At 37.3% G+C, this 26,777-nt stretch overlaps 1 protein-coding gene and 1 long non-coding RNA gene across 2 annotated transcripts in view; one reads left to right on the top strand and one right to left on the bottom strand.

Moving 5' to 3' along the window:
* The window catches only part of LOC100141168 (transmembrane protein 225B), a 54,727-nt gene extending 34,418 nt beyond the window's left edge, over positions 1-20,309 (bottom strand). Inside the window, exon 1 of the mRNA XM_059892180.1 lies at positions 20,137-20,309. Within this exon, the coding sequence (XP_059748163.1) occupies positions 20,137-20,309 (173 nt within the window). The remainder of the gene's footprint in view (positions 1-20,136) is intronic.
* LOC132346712 (uncharacterized) overlaps positions 1-22,235 on the top strand; it is a 78,210-nt gene extending 55,975 nt beyond the window's left edge. The window contains exons 4-5 of the long non-coding RNA XR_009496625.1: positions 20,621-20,695; positions 21,768-22,235. This is a non-coding gene — a long non-coding RNA (uncharacterized lncRNA). The remainder of the gene's footprint in view (positions 1-20,620; positions 20,696-21,767) is intronic.
* Positions 22,236-26,777: the final 4,542 nt, after the last annotated feature.

Below are 26,777 nucleotides of genomic sequence, written 5' to 3'. Positions count from 1 at the left end.
CTTGGGCCTCTTTGTGGCAATGCTAAAATGCTTGCACCTAGACACTCCCCTCTTCTAGCAATAAAATACAAAGAAACTACATGGGACTGAAAATAACTGCAGGCTTTACAGTTGGGGCAAATTCTGGACAAAAGATACACAAAGACCAAAACCCACTACTGCCACTTCTAAGGAGCCAGGAGCAAAATCGGTGTTGGGAGCTAAAGCAGGGTACTGCACATGCCGCCTGCACTCAACACCACCAAAGGAGTGGGCAAAACACTGAAACTATCCCTCCAGCCAGAGCCCTGAACACACTCCTACCCTCCCCCCATGTAAGGAACACGTTTCCTTCCCTCACCTTGGGGATCTTGTGAGCAAAGGAATCTGCTGTTTGTTCACTCCCTCCTGCTGCAGCAGGGGCTCTAGTAAACCTCCTCCAAATTTCTTGTCTGGCCTCTGATCAATTTCTATTGATTAAGGAGGTCAAGAACCCTGGTTGGCAACAAAATTGCCAGGTCATATGTAAGTTTATATTCAGCTTTTTAAGAAACAGCTCAAAGTGATTGCATTTATACCCTCATAAGCAATATAGGGAGGTTCTGGTTTCTTTGTTGTCTTTGCCTGTACTGATGATTGTCTGCCTTTTTAATTATAGCTGTTCTAGAGGGTGTGAAGTGATGTTTCACGTGTTTTTAAAATTTGTATTCCAGTAGTCTTGCCTGGAAAATCCCATGGATGGAGGAGCCTTGTAGGCTGCAGTCCATGGGGTCGCTAAGAGTCGGACACGACTGAGCGACTTCACTTTCATTTTTCACTTTCATGCATTGGAAGAGGAAATGGCAACCCACTTCAGTGTTCTTGCCTGGAGAATCCCAGGGACGGCGGGGCCTGGTGGGCTGCTGTCTATGGGGTCGCACAGGGTCGGACACGACTGAAGTGACTTAGCAGCAGCAGCAATGACTATTAATTGGGCTTCCCTTGTGGCTCAGCTGATAAAGAATCTGCCTGCAATGTGGGAGACCTGGGTTTGATCCCTGGGTTTGGAACATTCCTAGAGAAGGGAAAGGCTACCCACTCCAGTATTCTGGCCTGGAGAACTCTATGGACTGTATAGTCCATGGAGTCTTAAAGAGTCAGACACTACTGAGCGACTTTCACAGTGACCATTAATGCTAAGTATCTTTTCAAGTGCTTATAAGCCGTTCATATTTTCTTGGTGTAATGTCTATTCGGTTTATTTGCCCATTTTTAATGTGATTGTTTTCTTTATTATTAAAGGATGATTTTTAGTATATTCTGGATATAATGGTGGTGGGAAATTGGATATTCTCATGAAGGTTTTGTAGACATATCAAACAGAGATAAATAATTTTAAATGAATCATATGCCAAAACACAAAGGTTGTGTACACAAAGAGTTAACCCTTAAACAATGTGGGGAGTTGGAAGCTCCGATCCTCCATGTAGTCACAAATTTGCATATAACTTATAGTCAGCCCTCTGTGTCCATGGTTACACTGAACTCACAGATTCAGTCATGGGAGTTGTTTATACATGATATGAAGTACCTGAGTTGGTTTTTTTTTTTTTCAGAAGAACATCCAATGTGCCCAGTATTATTTGTTGAAAATATCCTTTCATCCACTGAATCGTCTTAGCACCTTTCTGGAGAATGAACTGAACATAAATTCAAAGGTTTATTTCTGAACACTATTCTAGTAATCTATCAATCTATATATCTGTCTCTACCAGTACCACGGTGCCTTGATCCATATAGATTTATAGTAAGTTTTTTCACTGTTCTTTTTCACAATTATTTTGGATGTCTTTTTCATTCCATTTAAATGTTAGGGTAAGCTTATCAATTTTTGCAAAAACACATCAGCTGTGTTTTGATAGGGATTGTGTTGAATCTGTACCTGAAAGTGTGGAGAATTACCAACTTGACAACATTGGTCTTTCCAATGAATGAACATGAAACATTTTTCATTTATTTTAGGTCTTCTGAATTTTATTTCAGCAATGTTTTGTTGTTTTGAAAAAAGGTCTTGAACTTCTTGATAAATTCGTTCTCAAGTATTTTATTCTTTTTGGTTCGACTTTAAATGAAACTGTGTTTCTTAATTTCATTTTCAAAAGCCATGCATTCTTATAAAAGGGATGTTTGATCATTCAGGAGGCAAATGATTGGAAGACTTTATGGCTTTTTGTGTGGGATTTGAGAGTATATTTGGAAAAATATGCTGATTTAGATTGTAAAAGACAGCATATTAAGGCAGAGGCATCACTTTGCCGACAAAGGTTTGTATAGTCAAAGCTATGACTTTTCCAGTAGTTCTGTACAGATGTGAGAGTTGGACCAAAAAGAAAGCAGAGCACAGAAAAATGGATACTTCTGAGTTGTGGTGCTGGAGAAGACTCTTAAAAGTCCCTTGGACAGCAAGGAGATCAATGCAGTCAATCCTAAAGGAAATCAACCCTGAATATTCACTGGAAGGACGGATGCTGAAGCTGAAATTCCAATACTTGGGCCACTTGATGCAAAGAGCTGACTCATTGAAAAATACCCTGATAATGGGCAAGACTGAGAGCGACAGAGGATGAGAAGGCTGAATGGCATCAACCACTCAATAGACATGATTTTGAGCAAGCTCCAGGAGATGGTGAAGGACAGGGAAGCCTGGAGTGCTGCAGTCTGTGGGGTTCAAAGAGTTGGACATGACTTAGCGATTGAACAAAAACAAGATTTTAAAATATTTTGCATATAAATTCTGACCTATGCAAAAAAATGATTCACACAGTGGGAAAGAGAAAGTAGAGCTAGAAAGAATGAGACTGGGAAATGGGGATCTTTGCAAAAAAAAAGTGAAATATTAGCCAGGGATGATTTGAAGAGGGCCTGGACAAAACAGTAGTAAGTACAAATATGCATTTCAGCTTGGGGTGTGCATCAGCCCTATGCCTAAAGTGAAAGTGAAAATGAAAGTCACTCAGTCATATCTGACTCTTTGCGACCCCATGGACTATACAGTCCATGGAATTCTCCAGGCCAGGATATTGGAGTGGGTAGCCTTTCCCTTCTCCAGGGGATCTTCCCAACCCAGGAATCGAACAGGGGTCTCCTGCATTGCAGGTGGATTCTTTACCAACTAAGCTACAAGGGAATGGCCAGCCCTATGTCTAGTGAACCAAAAAGATAATTTGCCGTTCAAAACCCATCACCTGTGTGGCCTATTCGAGGGGTGGAGGAGTGCTCACATAAGTAAAAGACTGAAAAAAAAACAATCCTGGAGATTTCACTTTAAGCAATATATTTGACAAATAATCAAATTTATGTGTCTCTTTTTTAACTTTACCATTTTATGAAGTGCTTTCTGTACTTTGTTTACATGTAGACATTTGCAAAGGCTTTGTTTATAGCTTTAAAGTGAAGCAAAAACACAATAAATAAAAATACCACTCTTCATTGACTTTTGTTGAACAGTCCTCAAATTGTGAAAAGGTGTGGCAAGAACCAAATGAGGTAAAAGCTAGCACAGTACAAAAAAAATTGGCAAAAAATTTTTCCCTCAGAAAATGTTCATTTCTATTCTTTCCCCTAATCATTCATATTCAGTATTTATTGAAATTAAAATTATGCTTGACATTCAGGAAAGGTGTTTCCTCTAATGTTTTTTTATATTATGAAGGCATAATTAAGAGAAAAATACCAACAGAAATTTCACAGCACACATCCTACAAGAAGGACAAGAAAATGAACCTGCAATTAGATAAAGCTGCATCCTTTTCAAAGGATTATATTATTAAATATTCAAGATTATGTACATTAGGGGGGACGTCAACTCAAAGACATACCTTTTTGCAGGGCTTCTGACAGTAACTAACCATTAGAGAAACATTAAATGAAACATTGAAAGGGGAAAGCAATTCAAGAAATGGACCAATTTGAACAACTTAAAGTACTGCCTTAGATGGCACATTTAGAGAACAAAAGACAAAAGAGAAGCAGAGAGAAAAAATCATTTAAAGACCAAGTGGCCATTGTCCATTGATTGAGAGGTCACACTTTAAATCATTTTGACAGCTGAAAAGGAAGAAGGATATAGTTTTCCCAAAAGATAGTTTAAACATTTTTTTGAAAATAATATAAAGAAAAGGACACCAAAGCTGACCCAGAAATGACTAAGAGACTTAGTTGCAGATATGACCAAAGGACTATATCCAGATAAAGAACATTTAAAAACTGGATGCAGAATAGATGAAGGGAACAACTCACTCACTTGGTATTTTCTGGCTCCTATAGAAACTCTATCTCCCTCTAGCAATATTCTACCTTTCCATTCAGTTTAACCATAATCTTATTTTTTCCAGCATGATCTGGGTTTATGACAACTCCCATTTTTTCTTAGCAGAGGCATTTATTAGATGTATTGCTTATGACAAATTCTCTCAAGATTTAGACAGTGAAAACAATAGCAACGCTGAAACCCAGTTTGAGCCATTTTCCTGCTTCATTTTATAAACCCTAAATATGTGCATGTTACCTACCATATTTGCTGTATATTGTATAAAATTGTATTCAAGGTGAATAGTAAAATGAAGTATGATTTCCTTTGCACCTCACAAACTTGTGATCAAACAGGGTTGGCATTTGTGTTACAGCTTGGGAGATTTTTTTCTCAGTTTTATTTTGAAATTTTCAGCGATTCTGCAAGTTGAGCTTTATGCCACATAGACACAGAGAAACCTTTGAAAATGAAAGAATTATTAGGATGATTCATTCAAATGCCCAGTTTTCATCTGAATTACATGTCTATAAGCATGACTTAATGATTTGGTTCTCAAGTTTGGAGTTTAACATATCTCAACATGAATTTAATTTATGTCACTTAAATTCATTAATATTCTATTCTCCTTTATGTGCTGAGATAATAAAATTGATATGATAATAAGTTCATATAATAATAATAATTTCTATAAAGATTAAATGAGATGATGCTTAGAAAGTCATGAGAATGATGCCAGAAACAGCAGTGATTCAGCAAATGATAAGTGATAGTAGTCATAATAAAAATAAATACAATGTTAATAACAGTAGTAGTAATAGTAGGATTACTAGTCATAGCCATGGTATTTTCATGCTTGTCTTGAATGATCAAAAATATTTTGTAACTTTACTCTTGTTCTTGAACCTCAGGCTGAGCCAACTTTTGCATGAGAATCTTTGCATGTGAGGTGAGGAAGGAGAGCAAATCATAATAAAAATTGCCTCAACTTACATTGCCTTTAGTCCATTACTGATATATTACATGGATTCTCTTAACTCCAAAACAAAGCCCAAGAAAGGAATATTAGAGGAACGCGAGTTATAAATGGCTAAGGCATCTGTAACTGGATTCATCTTAAAAGGGAGGTTGTTCATCTTATGCTTGAAGCCATGGGATGGAAGTGACTTCAGAATATCTCTGGATTCCATGTCCAGCTTCTATGCTATCGTAGGTAGTTCTGTCCTCAGAGGAGTGTCTGTAGTCACTTCAGGTCCAATGCCTTGCAGATCCCTGACCACAGGGAAAAGGGCTCTGGTCTCCTTCATGTCTAGTATAAATGCAGGAGCAGAGGAAATCTGCTTGGCTCAGCTTGGGTAACACTCCCACCCTTTGGCAATAATTGCTCTTGGAGATTGGAAGTAGGGTTGGGAGTTGATTTTGGACGTAGGCTTGAGGGTTGATTAGCCTCGTTTATGGTCATGACCATCCTGTGTCCAGGATGGGCTCTGTAGCATCAAGATTGTAAGACACCAGGGAAGACAGCCACTGTAGCATGTAATCAGAGCTCTCCATTTATAGATGGGAAATTAAGGTTCTGAGAGAGTGCGTATAATAACCTTGAGTGTGATAATGGGAATTCAAAGTTGTGTTTCTTTCTCTGCAAAACATATAGTCTGTCTACTGTCTCATGCTGCTCTCATATTTCCACAGGTAATATTTATATAATGAATTCAAGAAATAGACATTGAATATCAGGTTAGGGAATCCATACTGGGTTAAGCAATGTAAGCACTAAGTATTCCCAATTCTCTTGATAATTGAAAACCTTCATTTAATGCTACAAAAAGTTTTACTAGGCTTCATTAAATTTACACAAAACTGACGTGTTTTTCTAAATATCCCAGATGATATTCACTAAGCATGCAGCCAGTTGCTATTTGTCTTTCAGTTGGTCAGTTTTCAACAGCATGCTCAGTGGACTTTGACATTAGTAATGCCTCCCCCAAATCTAGAGAATGTTTGCATTTTCATTCCATTTTCCAGACGATCTCATGGAGCCCCTGAGCAGGGGGTATTGTTGTTCAGTTGCTAAGTTGTGTCTGACTCTTTGTGACCCCATGGACTGCAGCACACCAGGCTTCCTTGTCCTTCACCATCTCCCGGAGTTTGCTCAAGCTCATGTCCATTGAGTCAGTGGTGCCATTCAACCATCTTGTCCACTGTCGTCCCTTTCCACTCCTACGTTTTGATCTTTCCCAGAATCAGGGACTTTTCCAGCGGGTCAGCTCTTTGCATCAGGTGGCCAGTGTGTTGGAAGCTCAGTCCCAACATCTAAGCAAAGTATTGGAAGGACCCAGTCTCAGTCCTTCCAATGAATATTCAAGATTAATTTCCTCTAAGACTGACTGGTTTGATATCCTTGCTGTCCCAGGGACTCTCAAGAGTCTTCTTCAGCACCATAGTTTGAAGGCATCAGTTCTTTGGTGCTCAGCCTTCTTTATTGTCCAGCTGTCACATCAGAACATGACTATTGGAAAAACTGTAGCTTCGACTATACAGTCCTTTGTCAGCAAGGTAATGACTCTGCTTTTTAATACACTGTTTGGTTTGTCATGGCTTTTCTTATAAAGAGCTGCTGCTGCTGCTGCTAAGTCGCTTCGGTCCTGTCTGACTCTGTGCGACTCCATAGATGGCAGCCCACCAGGCTCCCCCATCCCTGGGATTCTCCTGCTGCTGCTGCTAAGTCGCTTCTGTTGTGTCCGACTCTGTGCGACCCCATGGACTGCAGCCTACCAGGCTTCTCCGTCCACGGGATTCTCCAGGCAAGAACACTGGAGTGGGTTGCCATTTCCTTCTCCAATGCATGAAAGTAAAAAGTGAAAGTGAAATCGCTCAGTCGTGTCAGACTCTTAGCGACCCCATGGACTGCAGCCTACCAGGCTTCTCTGTCCACGGGATTCTCCAGGCAAGAACACTGGAGTGGGTTGCCATTTCCTTCTCCAATGCATGAAAGTGGAAAGTGAAAGTGAAGTCGCTCAGTCATGTCCAACTCTCAGCGACCCCATGGACTGCAGCCTACCAGGCTCCTCCATCCATGGGATTTTCCAGGCAACAGTCCTGGAGTGGGATTCTCCTAGTGTCTTTTAATTTCACAGCTGCAAAAACCATCCACAGTGATTTTGGAACCTGAAAAAATAAAGTTTGTCACTCTTTCCATTGTTTCCCCATCTATTTGCCATGCAGTGATGGGACCAGATATCATGATCTTCGTTTTCTGAATGTTGAGTTTTAAGCCAGCTTTTTCACTCTCCTCTTTCTTCCTCATCAAGAAGATATTTATAGTTCCTCTTTGTTTTCTACCATTAGGGTGGTGTCATCTGCACATCTGAGGTTATTGATATTTCTCCTGGCAATCTTGATTCCAGCTTGTGCTTCATCCAGTCCAGCATTTCTCACGATGTACTCTGCATATAAGTTAAATAAGCAGGGTGACAATATACAGCCTTGATGTACTCCTTTCCTGATTTGGAACAAATCTGTTGTACCATGTCCGGTTCTAACTGTTGCTTCCTGACCTGCATACAGATTTCTCAAGAGGCAGATAAGATGGTCTGGTATTCCGACCTCTTTAAGAATTTTCCACAGTTTATTGTGATCCACACAAAGGTTTTAGTGTAATCAATAAGTAGGGATATATATACATATTAACACATAGATGAACCATTATTATCTGCTTTTTCAGCATTTTTGAACATGATTAAATAACAAGTACACAAAAGAAAACTGTTTAATTCATTGGATTATAAGACCCAAGGTCCATAAATTGAAGAGTCTGAGAGTATCAATTCATTCCTTCTTTGCGGTTTTGTTTTGTTTTTGACCCCTAAAGTCACTGATTTAATCAGTTTTATCCCCCTAGCATTTGACCTTGTTATTTGGTTTTGGTATGAACTCTAAAACCATGTTCTTTCCCCAAGTGCCTCTTGACATATTACAACAAAGTAACACAGTAATAACTAGTCTATTATGCTTTGTGGCATAATCAATAATATAAATAAAGTGTGCCTTGATGTAATTTGCTCTCTGAAATGTTAGTGGTTATACTTTATTAAGCTGTTTATAAGATAAGATTAAGTTTTGCTATAATTACCTGCCTTTTCCTCCTGTGTCTACCATAATATTCTTTACTGTTTCTACTGGATCATTTGTGAATGTTTCCTTTTGTTTGATAAATTTGTATTTTATTGTACAGACTGATGTGATCATCATCCTTTGATTTAATTGCAAGCCTGTCTTAAAATGTATTTACTCTGTTTTCCAAGTGGTTAAGAAGTTCAAATTTTGCATAATCAAAAAAGTTCTTTTTTTAAAGGAACTCAAAGTTAATGTTATCATAATCCTAAATAGATGAAGCAATGGTGAAGAAAACTACAGAGCAAATATGAAATTTAATAATGGCCTTCCAACAGCTTCCCTTTCAAATTGTTAGAAATTCATTAAACAATGGTTGAGCAGCACTGACAATTAAATTACTCTCATATGAGGTATCCAGCCATAATATGAATATTGCATACTACATAGCTCACATTTCTAAAGGGATGTAGACAACAATTGGATTTCAGATAATTAACATGAGGCTTGAGTTTAGTCTCCAGATGCCTCCCACTCTGTTTCCAAGCAAAAATAATTGGGATGTAACTGTAGAAAGAAGGTTAGCATTAAAAATGTTAAAGACGAAAAATATAGAGCTGTGGCTGCATTAGAAGGAGCTTCCCACACCGTAGAAGTGTAGAGAGGTGGAAGTGGTAATAGGTGCTCACCTGATAGAATTGCAAATATTCTGTGTGCATTAAGCCTTTTAAAGCTCATGTTCTATGAGGAACTCTTTTACCCACAGACAGCCAAGCCATTGGTAAAAGTCATGTCAGATTGAAATCTATAGAGTTTGAATTTAATATCCCTTTTACATAGATCTTGTAATACACATAGCTAAGCATCACCCACATTCTAGCAACTGGATCATTTTTTAATATTCATGATTGGTGTCTGCATATGTCCTCTAAAACAATGAAAAGATACTAGCAAGGATATTTGTAAAAAACAAGACCAAAAAATGCTCAGAATGAGCACTTCCTGTGATGCTGCCTTATCCTTCTTTGGGTGGAGGCCATAGGAAATGCGAAAATGAGATGAAATGCAGATGTCAGACCTGACTATGGAATAGAAGTTATAGAGAACAGAGTTGGAGGCTGTCTTTCCTGTGGTGTGCTCCCATTAATTGCTTTTTAAATTACAATTTGAATTTTAGAATAGCTTTAGAGGGACTTCCCTGGATATACAGTGATTAAGACTCTGTGCTTCCAGCATAGGGGGCATGGGTTTGATCCCCGGTCAGGGAACTAAAATCCTGCATGCCATGAGGCAGGGCCCCAATTATTAAAAAAAGAAAATAAAGGCAATGCCAATGATATGAAACTGCACTGAAACCATCAAAAAAAGAATAGCTTTAGATTTACATAAAAGTTGTGAAGAGGGTACATCCCTCACCTTCAATGTTCCCTATGCTGAAGAAGACTCTTGAGAGCCTCTTAAACTGCAAGGAGATCAAACCAATCAGTCCTAAGAAAAATCAACCCTGAATATTCATTGGAAGGACTGATGCTGAAGTTCCAGTACTTGGGCCACCTGATGCAAAGAGCTGATTCATTGAAAAAGCCCCTGATGTTGGGAAAGATTGAAAGCAGGAAGAGAATGGGGCGAGAGAGAATGAGTTGGTTGGATGGCACCACCGACTCAATGGACATGAATTTCAGCACACTCCAGGAGAGAGTGGAGGACAGAGGAGTTTGGCAAGCTGCAGTACATGGGATCACAAAGAATCATACATGACTTTAGTAACTGAACAATGACAACATGATCAATACGTTAATATTATTAATCATAAAACTATGGCATTTATCACAATTAATCAATTAATGAACCACTATTAATGCTCCACAATTAATTAAAGGTCATTCCTTATTCAGATTTCCTTTCCTAATACCCTTTCTCAGTACCAGGATCCCACCCAGGACACCATGTGGCACATAGTTCTCATGTGGTTTAGGCTCCTCTTGGCTGTGAAAATTTCCAAGACTTTCCTTGTTTTGACGACATTGACAGTTCTGAGAGTACTGGTCAGGTATTTTGTAAAAATCCCCCTATTGCGATGTGTCTTATGGTTTACTTATGATTAGACTAGGGTTATGGGCTTGGGGGAGAAAGATCACAGAATTAGCATGCCATTTCCATTACATAACAGGAGTGCATATAATCAGGACGATCTGTTACCTGAGGTCATTCTCGCTCACCTGGCTGAGGTAGTGTTCCTCAGGTCTCTCCACTGTGGCTGCTTCTCCTCACCCACCACCTCCACACTTGACTCTCTGGGAGGAGGGCACGATGGTCCTTCGGTTGGCTCCTGCATTCCTTTGGCACCCTGTCATCACAGCGGGATTTTTTGAGTATTTCAAGCTGCTTCTGGCACATTTTGTATAGTTGACGCCCCATCAATTAACATTTGATGTCCCCACATGTTATATACTGTGGACATTTAAAGCACAGAGATATTGCATATAATTGATATAAAGTGTCCATAATTAAAATTTATAATTTGCTTAGCTGTGAAATATGCATACAGCTGGGAAAACATCTCCACAATCAAGACAGTGAACAAACCAAAGTTGTCTCTCCTCTACTCTTGCCCTTTCCTCCCTTTTCCTTCCCCATCCATTGACATATACCAATCTGCTTCCTGTCACTAGAAATGGTGATGAATTTTCTAAACCTTCTTTTAAAAATTGGACTGCTTAGTGTATTTTTTTTTTCAATAACTTCTTTCACTTGACATAATTATTTTGAGTTTCATCCATGTGTTGTATGTATAAATTAATCCCCTTTCATTGTTGAGTAGATTCCCTTATATATACTGTTAATTTTGTGTAAAATATATGTAATAAAAGTATATATAAAACATAATATATTTATATATTCATTAAATTTTTTTCTCCATTTACCTGTTCGTGGACATTAGGGCAGTTTCCCTATTTTGGTTTTTACAAAGAAAGCTCTTCTAAATATTTGTGTAGTCTTCTACATTTCTCATGGGTTAATATCCAACACGGAAATGGCTACTTCATATGACTGGACTATGTTTAACTTTTAAGAAACTAATGAATTATTCTTCAAAGTGCTGGTACTGGGAGTTCTCTGACAGTCCAGTGATTAGGACTCCACACTCTCACTGCAGGGGGCACAGGTTTGACCCCTGGTCAGGGAACCAAGAGCCCACAAACTGTGGCATGGCCAAATAAGGAAAAAAAAAAAAAGGATAGTGGTGTCATTTTTAATTTCTAGTAGCAGTAGGGGAGTGTTTCAGCTTATCCACTTCCTCATCAATACTTCACATGTTGTCATTATTTGGTTTTCAGCATTCTGATACATGTACAGGGTTATCTCACTGCGACTGAATTGGGGTTTTCTTAATGAAAAATGCTGTTGAGTATCCTGTGTTTATTTTTCTGCTGAACACTTCTTTGATACAGCTTTTGAATTTTTAAAGTAGTGTTCTTTAAAGAGTTTTCTTTTCATTGAGTGTTGTGAATTCTTTTTATATTCTGGATACAAGCCGTTTATCAGATCAGTTCAGTTCAGTTTAGTCATTCAGTCATGTCTGACTCTTTGAAACCCCATGGACTGCAGCTCCGCAGGCCTCCCTGCCCATCACCATCTCATGGAGCTTGCTCAAACCCATGTCCATTGAGTCGGTGATGCCGTCTAACCATCTTGTCGTCCCTTCTTCTCCTGCCCCTAATCTTTCCAGCATCAGGGTCTTCAAATGAGTCAGCTGTTCGTATCAGGTGGCCAAAGTAGTGGAGTTTCAGCTTCAACATTAGTCCTTCCAATGAACACCCAGGACTGATCTCCTTTAGGATGGACTGGTTGGATCTCCTTGCAGTCCAGGGGACTCTCAAGAGTCTTCTCCAACACCACAGTTCAAAAGCATCAAACACGTGTATGCCTGCGGTGGATTCATTTCCATATAAGGCAGAACCAATACAATATTGTAAAGTTTAAAAATAAAATAAAATAGGAAGTTCCACCTTCTGAGTGGAAGCTCTCATGCCAAAAAAAAAATAAATAAATAAAATCAGTACTAATTAGTATCTTTAAAAAAAAAATCTTTATCAGATATTGATTTGTAAATATATCTCAGCTTTGTGACTTATTTTTTCATTCTCTTAGTAGTGAGATATAAAAATCAAAGATCATTGATCACAGAGCACCATAACAAACATCATAATATTGAAAAAGTGCAAAGTGTTGCGAGAAAATCACCGACACGTGGCACAGAGACACAAACGAGCAAGCGCTGCTTGAGAAACGTGCAGCTGGTGGGGGGTAGCACACACCTTCAGTTCATTAAACACAGTGGGGAGCCTAGGAAAGCAACACAAAATAAAATAAACTATGACTGTACTTAATTTTATGCAGCTAAAATTTAATCAATAAGAATGTAAGACTCCAATCTCTCTCCAATGCTATTTTAATTCTATAATGTATTTTTTACTTGTTTTATACCCCAAACATTTGCTATCATAATTGTTACTGTATTTCTAGCCATAACTGATTTAAATTTACCCAAGTCTTTTGATCACTACTTCTTACATTCCACTCCATCCCTCAAGGTTTAATTTTCTTTGTTCTAAAGCATATATTATTTTAACTCCTACATGAAGGTCTGTTAAAGACAAAGATTCAATCCTTGTCTAAAAATATCTATATTTAACCTACACTATTAACTTTCAAGTTTTAACCGGTTGCTGTTTTCTTGTATTACACTGTCATCCGGATTCTGTTGTTTTTGTGAATAGCTAGGTATCAGTGTGATTGTTGATTATTGTAGGTAAATTCTTTTCCTTTTCTATGCTTTTAGGAATTTACCAATATGTGCATCGTCTTGCCTATTTGACCTTTCTAGTGTTCACTTTGTGTCCTGATATTTAGAATGTATATCTTTTTTCAATTCAGGAAAATTTTTCTATCAATTTCCCTTTAGATGTTGTCTCTCTCCACTGTTTATTTTTTAAAAAGTCGACAAGGTATGGTATTTCCATCAAGATATATAAATCCATAGAACAAAATAAAGGTCTGTAAATATGCCCCATGTTCTCACCTTTCGTTATGCAAATATTATCAAAGATAATTTTCCTCAATTTTTCCTTTATTTGTTTTAAAAAAGAGTATAATTACAATATTGTGTTAGTTTCTGATGTACAATTCAATGAATCATCTAAATATATATGTACATCCCCTCTCTCTTGGACCTACCTCCCATCCCTCACATCCCACCCCTCAAGGTCATCACAGTTAGCTGAGTTTCCTGTGCTTTATAACAGGTCCCCACTAGTTATCTGTTTTACACATGGAAGTGTATATATGTCAAAGCTACTCAGTTCATCCCAACCTCTCTCCCCGCTCACCATGTCCACATGTCCTTTATGTCACGTCTTTATGTCTCTATTCCTGTCCTGGAAATAGGTTCATCTGTACCATTTTTCTAGATTCTACACAAATGCGTTAATATATGGTTTGTTTTTCTCTTTCTGGATTACTTCACCCTGTATGACAGCCTCTAAGTCCATTCACATCTCTTCACATGACCCAATTTCATTCCTTTTTATGGCAGAGCAATATTCCATTCTTTATTTCTCTTAACCTTTCTTTTATATTTCAAGTGTCTCTTTTATGCAGCATTATTTGCAATATACTCAAACTAATTCTGTCTTCAATAGTGTTTATCTCGCCACATAGTACGACCTATATAAAAGCAACAGACTCAAACAGCTCAACTAAAAAACTCAAAGCCTGTTAAGTTCATGGTTACAGTTCTCTGAGACATACTGGATTGTTTATTTAAAATCTGTTTTATTTAAAATCAGATTGTTTATTAAAAAAAATCTGATTGTTTATTTAAAATTGGATTTATTTAAAATCAGATATAGTGCTCATAATTTTATGCCACCTAATACTTTCAATTGTAGTAAATCATATCGAGTAACAGAAAAATAAAAAATGCCTACATGTAGAGGATAAAGAAAGGACGACAGAGAGGCACACAGATCTGAAAATATTCTCATGGCCACTAATCACATGCATAAAAGTATAGTTAAGGAGCTATACTATTACCTTATAAGAGAAGGGCTTCCCTGGTGGCTCAGCAGTAAAGAATCTGCCTGCCAAGCAAGAGATGTGGGTTCAATGCCTGGGTGGGGAAGATATCCTGGAGAAGGAAATGTCAATCCACTCCAATATTCCTACCTGGAAAATCCCATGTACAGAGGGGCCTGGTGGGCTACAGTCCATGGGGAAGCAAAGGAGTTGGACAATACTTACTGACTAAATAGCAACAACAACACAAGGAAAGAAAATTGTTGACATATTTTAATCACATGAATGCCAAATTCAGAAACTTTGCATATTTTACAATAAAAATTTGAACATGTGAGAAATCTATTTTAATAGTATATTTATCAGATGTATATGATGTCTTTACTATGAACTTCTCAAAGATAGATTCAGTGTTTATATATATATATGTGTGTGTGTGTGTGTGTGTGTGTATCTCTGGAATCTTAATCCAGTGACTGTAACACAGTGATTATTCTGTAAATGGTAGTTGAATTGAAACAAACATAGTAAAATGACAGGTTTTAGAGTCCAATCTTTTGAAAATGTAATAAAAATATCTTTAAGATTCTAATTCCTCATACCTGTTTCATATATATTTTTTAATATTATAAGGAAATAAAATTGCTATCTAAAATTGCTAAATGACTCCATATTGATATCAATAGTTTCTTCATAACAATTAAAAGATTTGTGTAGACATTAGGTTGTACTATTAGGATATTAAACTATCAATGATGAAGAGTAACATGCATTTCTGATTATGCTATACGTGCACTGAGCTATGCATTTTTCTACTACTAAGATATAAGACAATTGTATTTACTGAAATATGGTCTACAAAGTGAGCTATTTTCCTCTAAATAAATATATCAATGAAACAAAATAAAGAAGCTAAAAAGAGACACACAAATAGAGTCAAATTATTTTTTATAAAGGTGGAGAAAGAATAATCTTTTTTACAAATGGTGACTAAACCACTGAATGCAAAAAAATCATACTTTTCACTGAAAGTTAATACAAAGTGGATTTAACCTAAATGTTAAATATAAAATTATAGACTTCTGGAAGAAAACAAATCAGGACATCTTTGTGACACTGGATTTAAAATTACAGAGCATAAAACCATTAATAAATTAGACTTCACTATTAATAAGATAGTGGAAGAGACTTTTGAGGTTCCCTTGGACAACAACGAGATCAAACCAGTCAATCCTAAAGGAAATCAACCCTGAATATTCATTGGAATTACTGATGCTGAAGCTGAAGCTCCAACCCTTTGGCCCTCTGATGCGAAGAGCCTATTCATTGGTAACAACTCTGATGCTGGGAAAGATTGAAGGCAGGAGGAGAAGCAGGCAACAGAGAATGAGATGGTTGGATGGTATCATTCTCTCAATGGGCATGAGTTTGAGCATACTCCTGGAGATAGTGAAAGTCAGGGAAGCCTGGCGTGCTGCAGTTCATGGGGTTGCAAAGAATTGGGCACAACTGAGTGACTGAGCGATAGTAATTAATAAAATAAAATTAAGTACCAGCATACCTTGTTTCATGATGCTTCACTTTGGCTATTCTTCACTGATATGCGTTTTTTTGAGTTGAAAGTCTGTGGCAATCCTATCTCCACTCCATCTACCAGTATGATTTTTCCAACACCATTTGCTCACTTTATGCCTCTGTGTCACATTTTGCTATTTTGGCAATAGTCTGAAATTTTCATTGTTATTTTATTTATTATGGTTTTCAATTAGTTATCTTCGATGTTACTATTGTAATTGTTTTCTGGTCCCACAAATTGATCCCATATAAGATGCAAACTTAACTGACAAATGTTGTGTGTGTTCTGACTTCTCTCCCACCTATTGTTCCCTCTTCTTGGGTGTTCTTATTCACTAAAAAGATGAAATTGAAATTAGCACAGTTAATATATTTTTTTTTCCTTAGTCAATATCCTTACAATGGCCTGTAAGTGTTCAAGTGATAAGAAAAGTCATGTCTCATCTCGCACTTGAAATGAAAAGCTAGAAATAATTAAGTTTAGTCAGAAAGGAGACCAAAAGCTGAAATAGTCTCAAAGCTAGATCTCTTGCACCAAATAGGCAAATTGTGAATGCAAAGGAAAAAATTATTGAAGGAAATCAAATGCATTATCCAAGTGAACCCATAAATGATAAAAAAGCAAATAGACTTACTGCTAAAGTAGATAAAATTATAATGGTCTGGATAGAAGATCAAGACAGCCACAGCATTTCCTTAAGCCAAAGCTGAATACAGAACAAGGCCCTAACTAATTCTCTTCAAGTCTATGAAGCTTGAGAGAGATAAGGAAGCTGCATCAGAAAAGTCTGAAATGAGCAGAGGTTGATTCATGATGATTAGGGAAATAAGTGGTCTCCACAACATAAAAGGATAAAGTCCATGGAATTTTCCAGGCCAGAATACTGGAGTGGGTATTCCCTTCTCCAGGGCATCTTCCCAACCCAGGGATCAAACTCAAGTCTCCCACATTGTAGGCAGATTCTTTACCAGCTAAGTCAGCAGGGAAGCCTAAGAATACCGGACTGGATAGCCTATGCCTTCTCCAGCAGATCTTCCCCATCCAGGAATTGAACTGGGGTCTCCTGCATTGCAGGTGGATTCTTTACCAGCTGAGCTACCAGGGAAGCCCCAAAAGTATAAAGAGAAGCAGTAAATGCCAATAATAGAAACTGCAGCAATTACCTAGAAGATATAATTAAGATAATGAATGGAAGTGGCTGCACACATTTCTCAGTGAGGATGAAACATGACTCTATTGGGAACAGATGCCATGAAGGAATTGTATACCTAAAGAGGAGAAATTGAATCCTGACTTCAAAGCTTCAAAGTGAAGTCACTCAGTCGTATCCGACTCTTTGCAACCCTGTGGACTGTAGCCCACCAGGCTCATCTGTCCATGGGATTCTCCAGGCAAGAATATTGGAGTGGGTTGCCATTTCCTTCTCCATCAAAGCTTCAAAGGACAGGTTAAATCCCTTGTTAGAGGCTAATGCAGCTGGTGACTTACAGTTGAAGCTAATGCCTCACTTGTTAATCCAAAAGTCCTAGGCCCTTAAAAATTATGCTAAATCTACTTTGCTTGTTCTCTATCAGTGGAACAACCAGCTTGAATGACAGTGCACCTGGTTATAACATGGTTTTCTGCATATTTCAAGCTTGTTTGCTGAGGACTACTGCTAAGAAAAAAATTCCTTTCAAAATATTAGTCTAGTTTTGCTCACTGACAATGTTTCCGGTCCCTCAACAGCTCCAATGGACATGGACAATGAAACTAATGTTGTTTTCACGACTTCCTACACAACATTCATTCTGCAGTCCACGGGTTCAGCTGTAATTTCAACTTTCAATTCTTTTTATTTAAAAGACACATTTCATAAGATATAGCTGCTATAGATAGTAATTCCTCCAATGGATTTGGCTAAAATATGGTAAAAACCTTCTGGAAAGGATTCACCATTCTAGATGTCAATAACAATATATGTAATTCATAGGAAGAAATCAAAATATCAACATCAACAAAAGTTTGAAAGAAGTGGATTCCAACACTATGGATGACTTTGAGGGGTCCAAAACTTCATTGGAGGGAGGAACTACAGACATAGGAGAAATAGCAAGACAACTAGAACTTAAAATGGAGCCTAACGATGTGAATAAATTGCTGCAATTTCAGGATAAAGCTTTCACAGATGAGGAGCTGCTTCTTATGAATTAGCAAAGAAACTGGTTTTCTTGCGATGAAATCTACCCATGGTGAAGATGTTGAGAAGACCGTGAAAACGACAGCAAAGGATTTAGAATATTACAAAAACTTAATTGATAAGGCAGTGGCAGGGTTTGAAAGGATTGAGTAAATCCTTACAGACACTTCTTTTTGGAAATTCTCTGTTCACTTCTGGTCCTTAAGGAAAACTGCTCTCTCAAAAAACTCTTCATCTTCACCCCACATCATCTTTTCAGCCTAATTTGTCAACACTTCAGTTCTTATTTTGATTACCAGTTCCTCTAGAATGTCTTTCTAGGCTTTTAGCCTATGACTTTTGCTCAGTTTGTGACCTTGCTTAAGACCTTGACCTTCACTTTCATCACCGTCAGCACAGTTCCCTAAAATGATTTTCTTTTCTTCCAAAGAACTTGGGAAGGGCTGTGATGTAAAGGACAATGTGTCAGACTTCCTGCGTCTCCAGACACAGCCTACAGGATAAATAAATGATGGTAGAGTCCCGTGGATTGAAAGAAATGCTTTCCTCTTATTGAGAGTGTTTAAAAAAATGTTTCCTGGGAGTAGATATTCCTTTGGTACCCTTCATTCTGCCTTGAACTAATTTATTCAATATTCTTTCAACAGTTACTTACTGATCATCTGCAATGTTCCAGGACCATGACCAATGTTGAGATTTCAGTGGTGAAGGAAACAAACATGGCTCTTTTGCTGATAAAGCTTTTTAGAATTTAATAATAAAAATGGTACACATCTTTAACAGCTACTGATAACATGCTTACATTTGGAGAGGACAGCCACTGATTTAAGTGATGTGTTTTGATTCAGCAAACCAACATCAGTGCATACCTCCTTGAAAAGCATTGTGGCTGGAAGTAACATAGATGAATGAGATTCAGTCTCTGCCCTAAAGGACTTATAATCTAACAGCAGATATTGACTATAGAGCTCAAGTGAATGAATTGTACTGTGATAATGTGGCTTGAGTCTGTAAGAGCACAGAGAAGTGAAACATGTTATGAATTGGAAGCTTTGGAAGAATTCGCAAGGAAAGCTGCATGTTATCTAGGTCTTGAGTCTGAAACTGATTTGTAAAGTGTGTCTTCAGGACACTCTCAGTGAAACATAGAATGAATCAAGGCCTGTGGTAGACAACTTCACTGACTTTCAGAATTATTAGCCAGCCTTGACAAACATTAAGTATTTAAGGAACACCATAATATTACATAAAATGTGTCAATGGCTAGAATGTAGTGACAGTTGCTATGGGAATGCGACTCCCTTATAATTGGGATTGTAGGTGAAGCTATTTCTCTATTTTAGTCTTTTGATCAAGTGACATAAGAGTTAGAGTGGTCAATATACTGCTCACAAAAATAATTGCCTCTTCTATAAATTGGTAAAATGCATGTAATTTTTATTTTTTAAAAATCTCCTTCAAAGCAACTTCTCTATTATATTCTTTCATTAATTGCTGTGAATTAGTTTAACCCAAAGTCAATTTACACACTCATGACTCCTGACTATGGATGCAGCATCAGTCATAATTGTATTTTATTCCATTTCATTCGGAAAATTTAACTCTATAGAAACCAATCCCATTATAGTAATACTTAGTCTGTTCAAATATGTCATTGGATGTATTTACAACCCTGATGCAGAGTGTAAATTGCCTGCAAAGCTGTGTGTAATTATGCAACTGCATTTTTCTTCAGAGTTCGTGATCTTGCGTCAGACTCTCAGAGGGACCAAGACCCAATAAAGGTTCAAAAGCACTTGAAAATCTTTCCTTTTGCATTTGCCCATTTTGGCAAACTTGAAAAGACTCTACTCACATGTTGTCTTGAAAGCAATAGGAATTATTTTAGAATTTTTTTTCTTATATCAAGAAAGGCAATGTTACCTCTCATGAGACTCACTGCACAACGCCTTCACAATGTCATGTAAATTACTATGGATTGTCAATGGCTGACGTCTGAGATTAAATCCTGTTTGTTTCCATATAGCTGGTATTTTACACAATATGTGCCACATAACTGGGCCTCCATAGATGTAGAAGATTTGGGTGAGAGACATGAGTTACTTTTTCTGTTCAGTGTTGCTTGTCAAGGATGCACTGGCTGCCATACAAGCCCTAATCATGTTGCCTCCACATAATTTGTTTTGTGACTACATCTATCCTGTGACATAAGATACTTGAGTTATAGTAAATGCTTCATAAATATAGATGCCCATTAAACATTTATCAATTAAATCAATTTCTGCAACTGTTTTGGTTTACTTAAAAACAAACAGAATAATGGAGATATTTCACCAACAAATATTCTATTATTTGTAACACTATTTTCCTCCTTCAAGATTCATTTTGTTGTCCTTTAATATTATAGAGTTGCCAGTGGGGAGTCTGAGCTGAAATGCTTACCACATGAGTCTGGAACTACATTGTAATGAAATCAGCAGAAGTGAGTCTCAGTGCATTTTCATCATAATTTAAGACCTGGTTGAAGCATGATGAATGGCCCTTGTCTCTGATCATTATACGAGCTGAGCAGTACTATGTCACTCATGTCTTCCTGTTGTACTCTTGGAACTGCCATGGGGGTAGCAAATGTACAATAAATACTCCGCTCGATTAAATTTATATTTCAGAAAAACTCAGTGTGTTTTTCAAGATATAGGAGTAGCAAACTTAAATGTAGACTCTAGGTGACGAAAAGACTTTACTGAGCACGCTCAGCTCTATGTCTCGTTTTATGGTTCAGGAGCAAAGATCCAGATACATTGAATATTTTCACCAAGGTGATATTCAGTTCCTATTTGACCCAGAATTGGAACACAGGTTATTAACTCATCTAGTCCTTGCAAACACAGTTATTTAGTGAGAGCAATGTTCTGAGCACTGAACTAAGGATAGATTAAGTTAAAAGGCAAATTCTGCTCTGAAGGTCTTGGAATCTAATTGGAATGACTAATGTATTAATAACAATTGCAATGCAGAGCAAATGAAAGAGCTCCAATAGAGGTTATGTATAAGGTCCATAGTGTTTTTTAGAATTATTTGCAATGTTTGAGAAAGTCAGGTATGTGTTGTTTTTGTTTTCTAATGAAAAAATATCTTTGTACAGTATTGCCAGAAAAACTACAGAATATCCAGCCAAAGTATAATGTTTTCCAGTGTATCCCAAATGTGAAATTCAACTTTAACTGACATCCTGTATTTTTATTTGCTATATCTGAAAACTCATTTGTTGTTGATGGCCATTCCCTATTTGAAGACTATGAAGTCATTGATGCTTTGAAACATGTTTTTGTTTGAACTTAGTTGCCATTATTTTATTTTTTATTTTAAAGAACTACTTTTTAAAACTACTTTAAAGTTTATTAACTATTCTAAGTAACTTGTATGTCACAGATTTTTACAAACTTAGGTGTTTAACTTCCCAAATAATGGCAACTTTTTAACTCTCATATTGCATAAATTGAGGAATTGTAATTTTCAGGTAATTATTTTTTAACCCATATTCTTTCTTACAGGATTCCATAAGAATATTCCCATGATCCACACATTCAACCTTGCTGGTTGAAAACAAGAACTATTTACAATAAGTGAGACATGAAAGCGATCTCTAAATGTTCATCTACAGAGGAATGAATAAACAAAAAAAATGGTATGAACCCTCTGCCAATGCAGGAAACTTAAGAGATACAGGTTCTGTCCCTGGGTGGGGAAGATCCCCTGGAGAAAGAAATGGCAACCCACTCCAGTGTTCTTTCCTGGGAAATCCCAGAGACTGAGGAGCCTGGAGGGCTACAGTTCCTGGGTTGCACACAGTTGGACACCACTGAAGGAAATTAGCGTGGCCCAGCATGGTATATATGCAATAGTATTCTACTCAGTCATAAAAACAGAATGAAATAACGCCATTTGCAACAATATGGATGAACCTAGAGATTATCACGGAGAAGGCAATGGCAACCCACTCCGGTACTCTTGCCTGGAAAATCCCGTGGATGGAGGAGCCTGGTAGGCTGCAGTCCATGGGGTCACGAAGAGTCAGACACGCCTGCGCGACTTCACTTTTACTTTTCACTTTCATGCATTGGAGAAGGAAATGGCAACCCACTCCAGTGTTCTTGCCTGGAGAATCCCAGGGATGGGGGAGCCTGGTGGGCTGCCATCTATGGGGTCGCACAGAGTCGGACACGACTGAAGTGATTTAGCAACAGCAGAGATTATCATACTAAGTCAGACAGAGAAGGACAAATATTGTATGATACCATTTATACACCAAATCTAAAACATAATACAAATGAACTTACAAAATAGAAAGATGCTTACAGACATAGTGTGAATTAGTCTCTCACACATCACAAATTTAAGGTGATCAAAGGAGAAGGGGGAGGATAAATTAGGAGCTTGGGATTAGGAGATACAAACTACTATATATAAAACAGATAAACAACAAGATCCTAATATATAGCATGGGGAACTATATTCAGTTTCCTATAATAAACTACAATGGAAAAGAATATGATGAGTATATATGTATAACTGAATTGCTTTGCTTTATAAGAAACTAACACAGCATTGTAAATCAAATATATTTCAATTAAAAATTCCCATAATTTGTAGCTGATGCTGTGACATAATTTTTAAATTAAGGCATTCTATAGTTTTGAGAGTAGAGAGAAGGAAATCCAATACTGAGAATAATTTTTGATTGTTAAGTTTCATGAAGATTCCCGCAGATTATATATGGAAGCAAATGAAACTTTTCTCCTTCACTCTCATGAGAAGTATACTAGGCACGCACACACACACATAAACACATATATGCATATATGTATATAACACCATTATGTATAACACTGTATTTTTCATTCTAAGACTTTGACAGTCTTATGGTACACCATAAAGTTAAAAGGCAAGCATTTAAAAAAAATAAGAATCACTCCCCTGTTAAAAACAAACATAAAGAATGAGACACACTTTGACTTAGAAATGTAACCATATGAAGTAAAATGAACATATTAGATTTGACAATATAAATAATATTTACACAGTCTACCCCATCTGGTAGTAGGCCATAAATAACTTTTTATTGAATATATTAAACAAACAAAAAAAAAGATGCTTAGGATATGCATTAGGAAGAAGGGAATTCACTGCTATTCCCCTAACCCTTTTTGCCTCAGCCGTTCGGGTATCCTTTCTCCTCTCTGTCCCCAACCCCCACCCAGGGATATGTTGCTAATTAGAAGGGGCTGATGCAAGAACAGTTACTGCACTGTGATCCTAGTGAGCACATGCCTGTTCTGCGTGAGTTTATCAAATGGTTTGCCTATCATAGCATAAGACAGATACATTGAGTTTAGGACTCTTGAGTTCTATTGGCTCTCTCTCTCTCATTGATGCAATATAGTTAGAATGGTAAATTTGCTCTACTTTGTCTTTCTCTTTACAGAAATGCCTAAAAGTACTGGTACAAATAATAAAAGGTGGGAATAGGGAAGGAGAGAAAATTTCACATATGCCTTAAGTCTAACAACTTTTTATAAGAAGACTCTATTTGAGACACTTCTGTAGCTCTTAACAAATCAGTAAGTTAATTCTAACATGAAGTATTATATAGAGAGGAAGCTATGGTTGGTGAAACAGGATTCAGACATCCATGGGTCTTGATTTCATATTATTAAAAAGTACCTAAACCCTCACTAAGTGGTGGGATGGCATCACCAACTCAATGGGCATGAGTTTGAGCAAGCTCCAGGAGCTGGTGATGAACAGGGAAGCCTGGTGTGCTGCAGTCCATGGGGTCACAAAAAGTCAGACACAACTGAGGGACTAAACTGAACTGACTGAAAACCTCACTTTTTATCTTTAGCTTCAGACACAGCTAATAATAACTACAGCTTCTCATGATATCAAAATCCTTTAACTGAATATTCATCATCAATAATTACAACAAGTCTAAAAGCAGAAAGTTAAACTAATAATAATACTAGTCTACAATATCCAAAGCATTCTGCTAGACGCTATGGAAAATGCAATAAAAATAATATATTCTGCCCATCTTAAGCTAATCATTGAGACGGAAAGTTAACACATGCAAATATGAACTCAAAGCCCTTTACTCTGAGTTAGTATATGTGGATACTAAAATAATCAGGCACTACACAGAGAGAAAAACGGTAACTGAGAATGAAAATAATCAATGTTATTCATAATGGATATGGAAAGATTTGTAGAAGTTTTAAAAGCCGTGGATGGTTTGATAATAAAGAAAACGCTATGCTATGCTATGCTAAGTCACTTCAGTCGTGTTCGACTCTGTGCCACACCATAGACAGCAGCCCACCAGGCTCCGCCGTCCCTGGGATTCTCCAGGCAAGAACAGTGGAGTGGGTTGCCATTTCCTTCTCCAATGCATGAAAGTAAAAAGTGAAAGTGAAATCACTCAGTCGTGTCAGACTCTTAGCGACCCCATGGACTGCAGCCTACCAGGCTCCTCTGTCCATGGATTTTCCAGGCAAGAGTACTGGAGTGGGGTGCCACTGCCTTCTCTGAATAAAGAAAAGGAAAGGACCAATTTACATTCATGAAGATAAAACAGTAGAAGAGACTTGCGGACACAGTAGGGGAAGGAGAGAGTGGGACGGATTGAGAATCACATGGAAACACATACATTCCCATATGTCAAAGAGATGGCAGATGGAATTTGCTGTATGACACAGGGAGCTCAACCTAGTGCTCTGTCCCAACCTAGAAGGGTGAGATGGGGCGGGAGATAGGAGGGGGTTCAGGAGGAGGGGCCATATGTATGCCTGGGGCTGATTCATGTTGACGTGTGGCAGAGGCCAACACAATTGAAACATGTATAATATCATATATGAAACAAGTCGCCAGTCCAGGTTCGATGCACGATACTGGATGCTTGGGGCTGGTGCACTGGGACAACCCAGAGAGATGGTATGGGGAGGGAGGAGGGAGGAGGGTTCAGGATGGGGAACACATGTATACCTGTGGTGGATTCATTTTGATATTTGGCAAAACCAATACAATATTGCAAAGTTAAAAAAATAAAATATAATATAAATATAATATAATATATATTAAATATATAATATACTATAATATATATAATATAATTAATATATTATATAATATAATATATATTATAAATATAAAATATAATATAAAATATAAAATAAATTTAAAAATAAATAAAATTAAATAAAAAAAAGAAAAAAGAAGGAAAAAAAAAATAAAAGAGATGTAGGTTCTATCCCTGGGTCAGGAAGATCCCTGGGAAAGGAAATGGCAACCCACTCCTGTAACTCTTGCATGTGAAATTCCATGGACAGAGGAGCCTGGCAGGCCACAGTCATAGTTAAGAACTACAGCTGGTGAACTTATTCACAAAACAAAAACAGACTCACAGACTTAGAGAATGAATTTATGGTTGCCAGGAAGGGAGGATGGGAGGAAGTGATAGGGAGTCTCAGATCGACATGTATACTTCGGTATTTTTAAAATGAATAACCAACAAGAATCTACTGTATAGCACAGGGAGCTCTAATCAATGTTCTGTGGAAACCTGGATGGGAGGGGAGTTGAGGGAGAGTATTGGAGAAGGAAATGGCAACCCACTCCAGTATTCTTGCCTGGAGAATCCCAAGGATTGGGGAGCCTGTTGGGCTGCTGTCTATGGGATCACACAGAGTCGGACACGACTGAAGCGACTTAGCAGCAGCAGCAGCAATACATGTATATCTATGCCTGAGTCCCTTTTCTGTCCACCTGAAATTATCATGACATTGTTAATCAGCTATATCTCAATATAAAATAAGACGTTTAAAATAAAAAAAAGAGAACTAGAATTGAGTAACCACAAATAAAAAATGTTTTGACTCATACATCTCATAAAAAAAAAAAAAAGAAAAGCAAGTATCCTCCAATTAAAAAAGAACAGTAAAAACAAACAACCAAGAAAAATAGTTGGGAGAATTTGAATAGATTCATTAGGTTTTGTCTGTGGGAGAGGGAGAGGGTGGGAAGATTTGGGAGAATGGCATTGAAACATGTAAAATATCATGTAAGAAAAAAAATAAAAAAAATAAAAATAACTGCAATCAAAAAATAAAATAAAATAAAATTTTATGCAAAAAAAAAAAAAAACAGAAGAAAGAAGGATCATATTATAAAATCTTGAATCTTTTTAAAGTATTGAATACGATATTCTGTAGGCTAAAGGACTAAATCATGGACACATTTTGGCCAGAAGGTAATGGGGTGACAGTGAAGTGCTGTGACCACTTGTCTGACAGTGTTCTCTAAAATGAACTGGAGAGGGTCAGACAGGCACCAGGAGATGGCAGCAAGGATCCTACTTAAAAAACTACTATAATTGTTCAGTGATGCAATTACAATTGTGTTGTTGGCAATGAAAATACGAAGAGAGGAAAATGAATGAGAGAAAATTCTATGAAAGAATGAAATTGTGACAATTAATTGTTTATAGGAGATATATTGTCATCCTGCTT

Source organism: Bos taurus, chromosome 12 (genome assembly GCF_002263795.3).
Source record: "Bos taurus isolate L1 Dominette 01449 registration number 42190680 breed Hereford chromosome 12, ARS-UCD2.0, whole genome shotgun sequence".
In the NCBI taxonomy this organism is placed as follows: domain Eukaryota; kingdom Metazoa; phylum Chordata; class Mammalia; order Artiodactyla; family Bovidae; genus Bos; species Bos taurus.
Note: the sequence above shows the minus strand (reverse complement) of the source record. Positions and strands in the feature narration are given on the sequence as shown.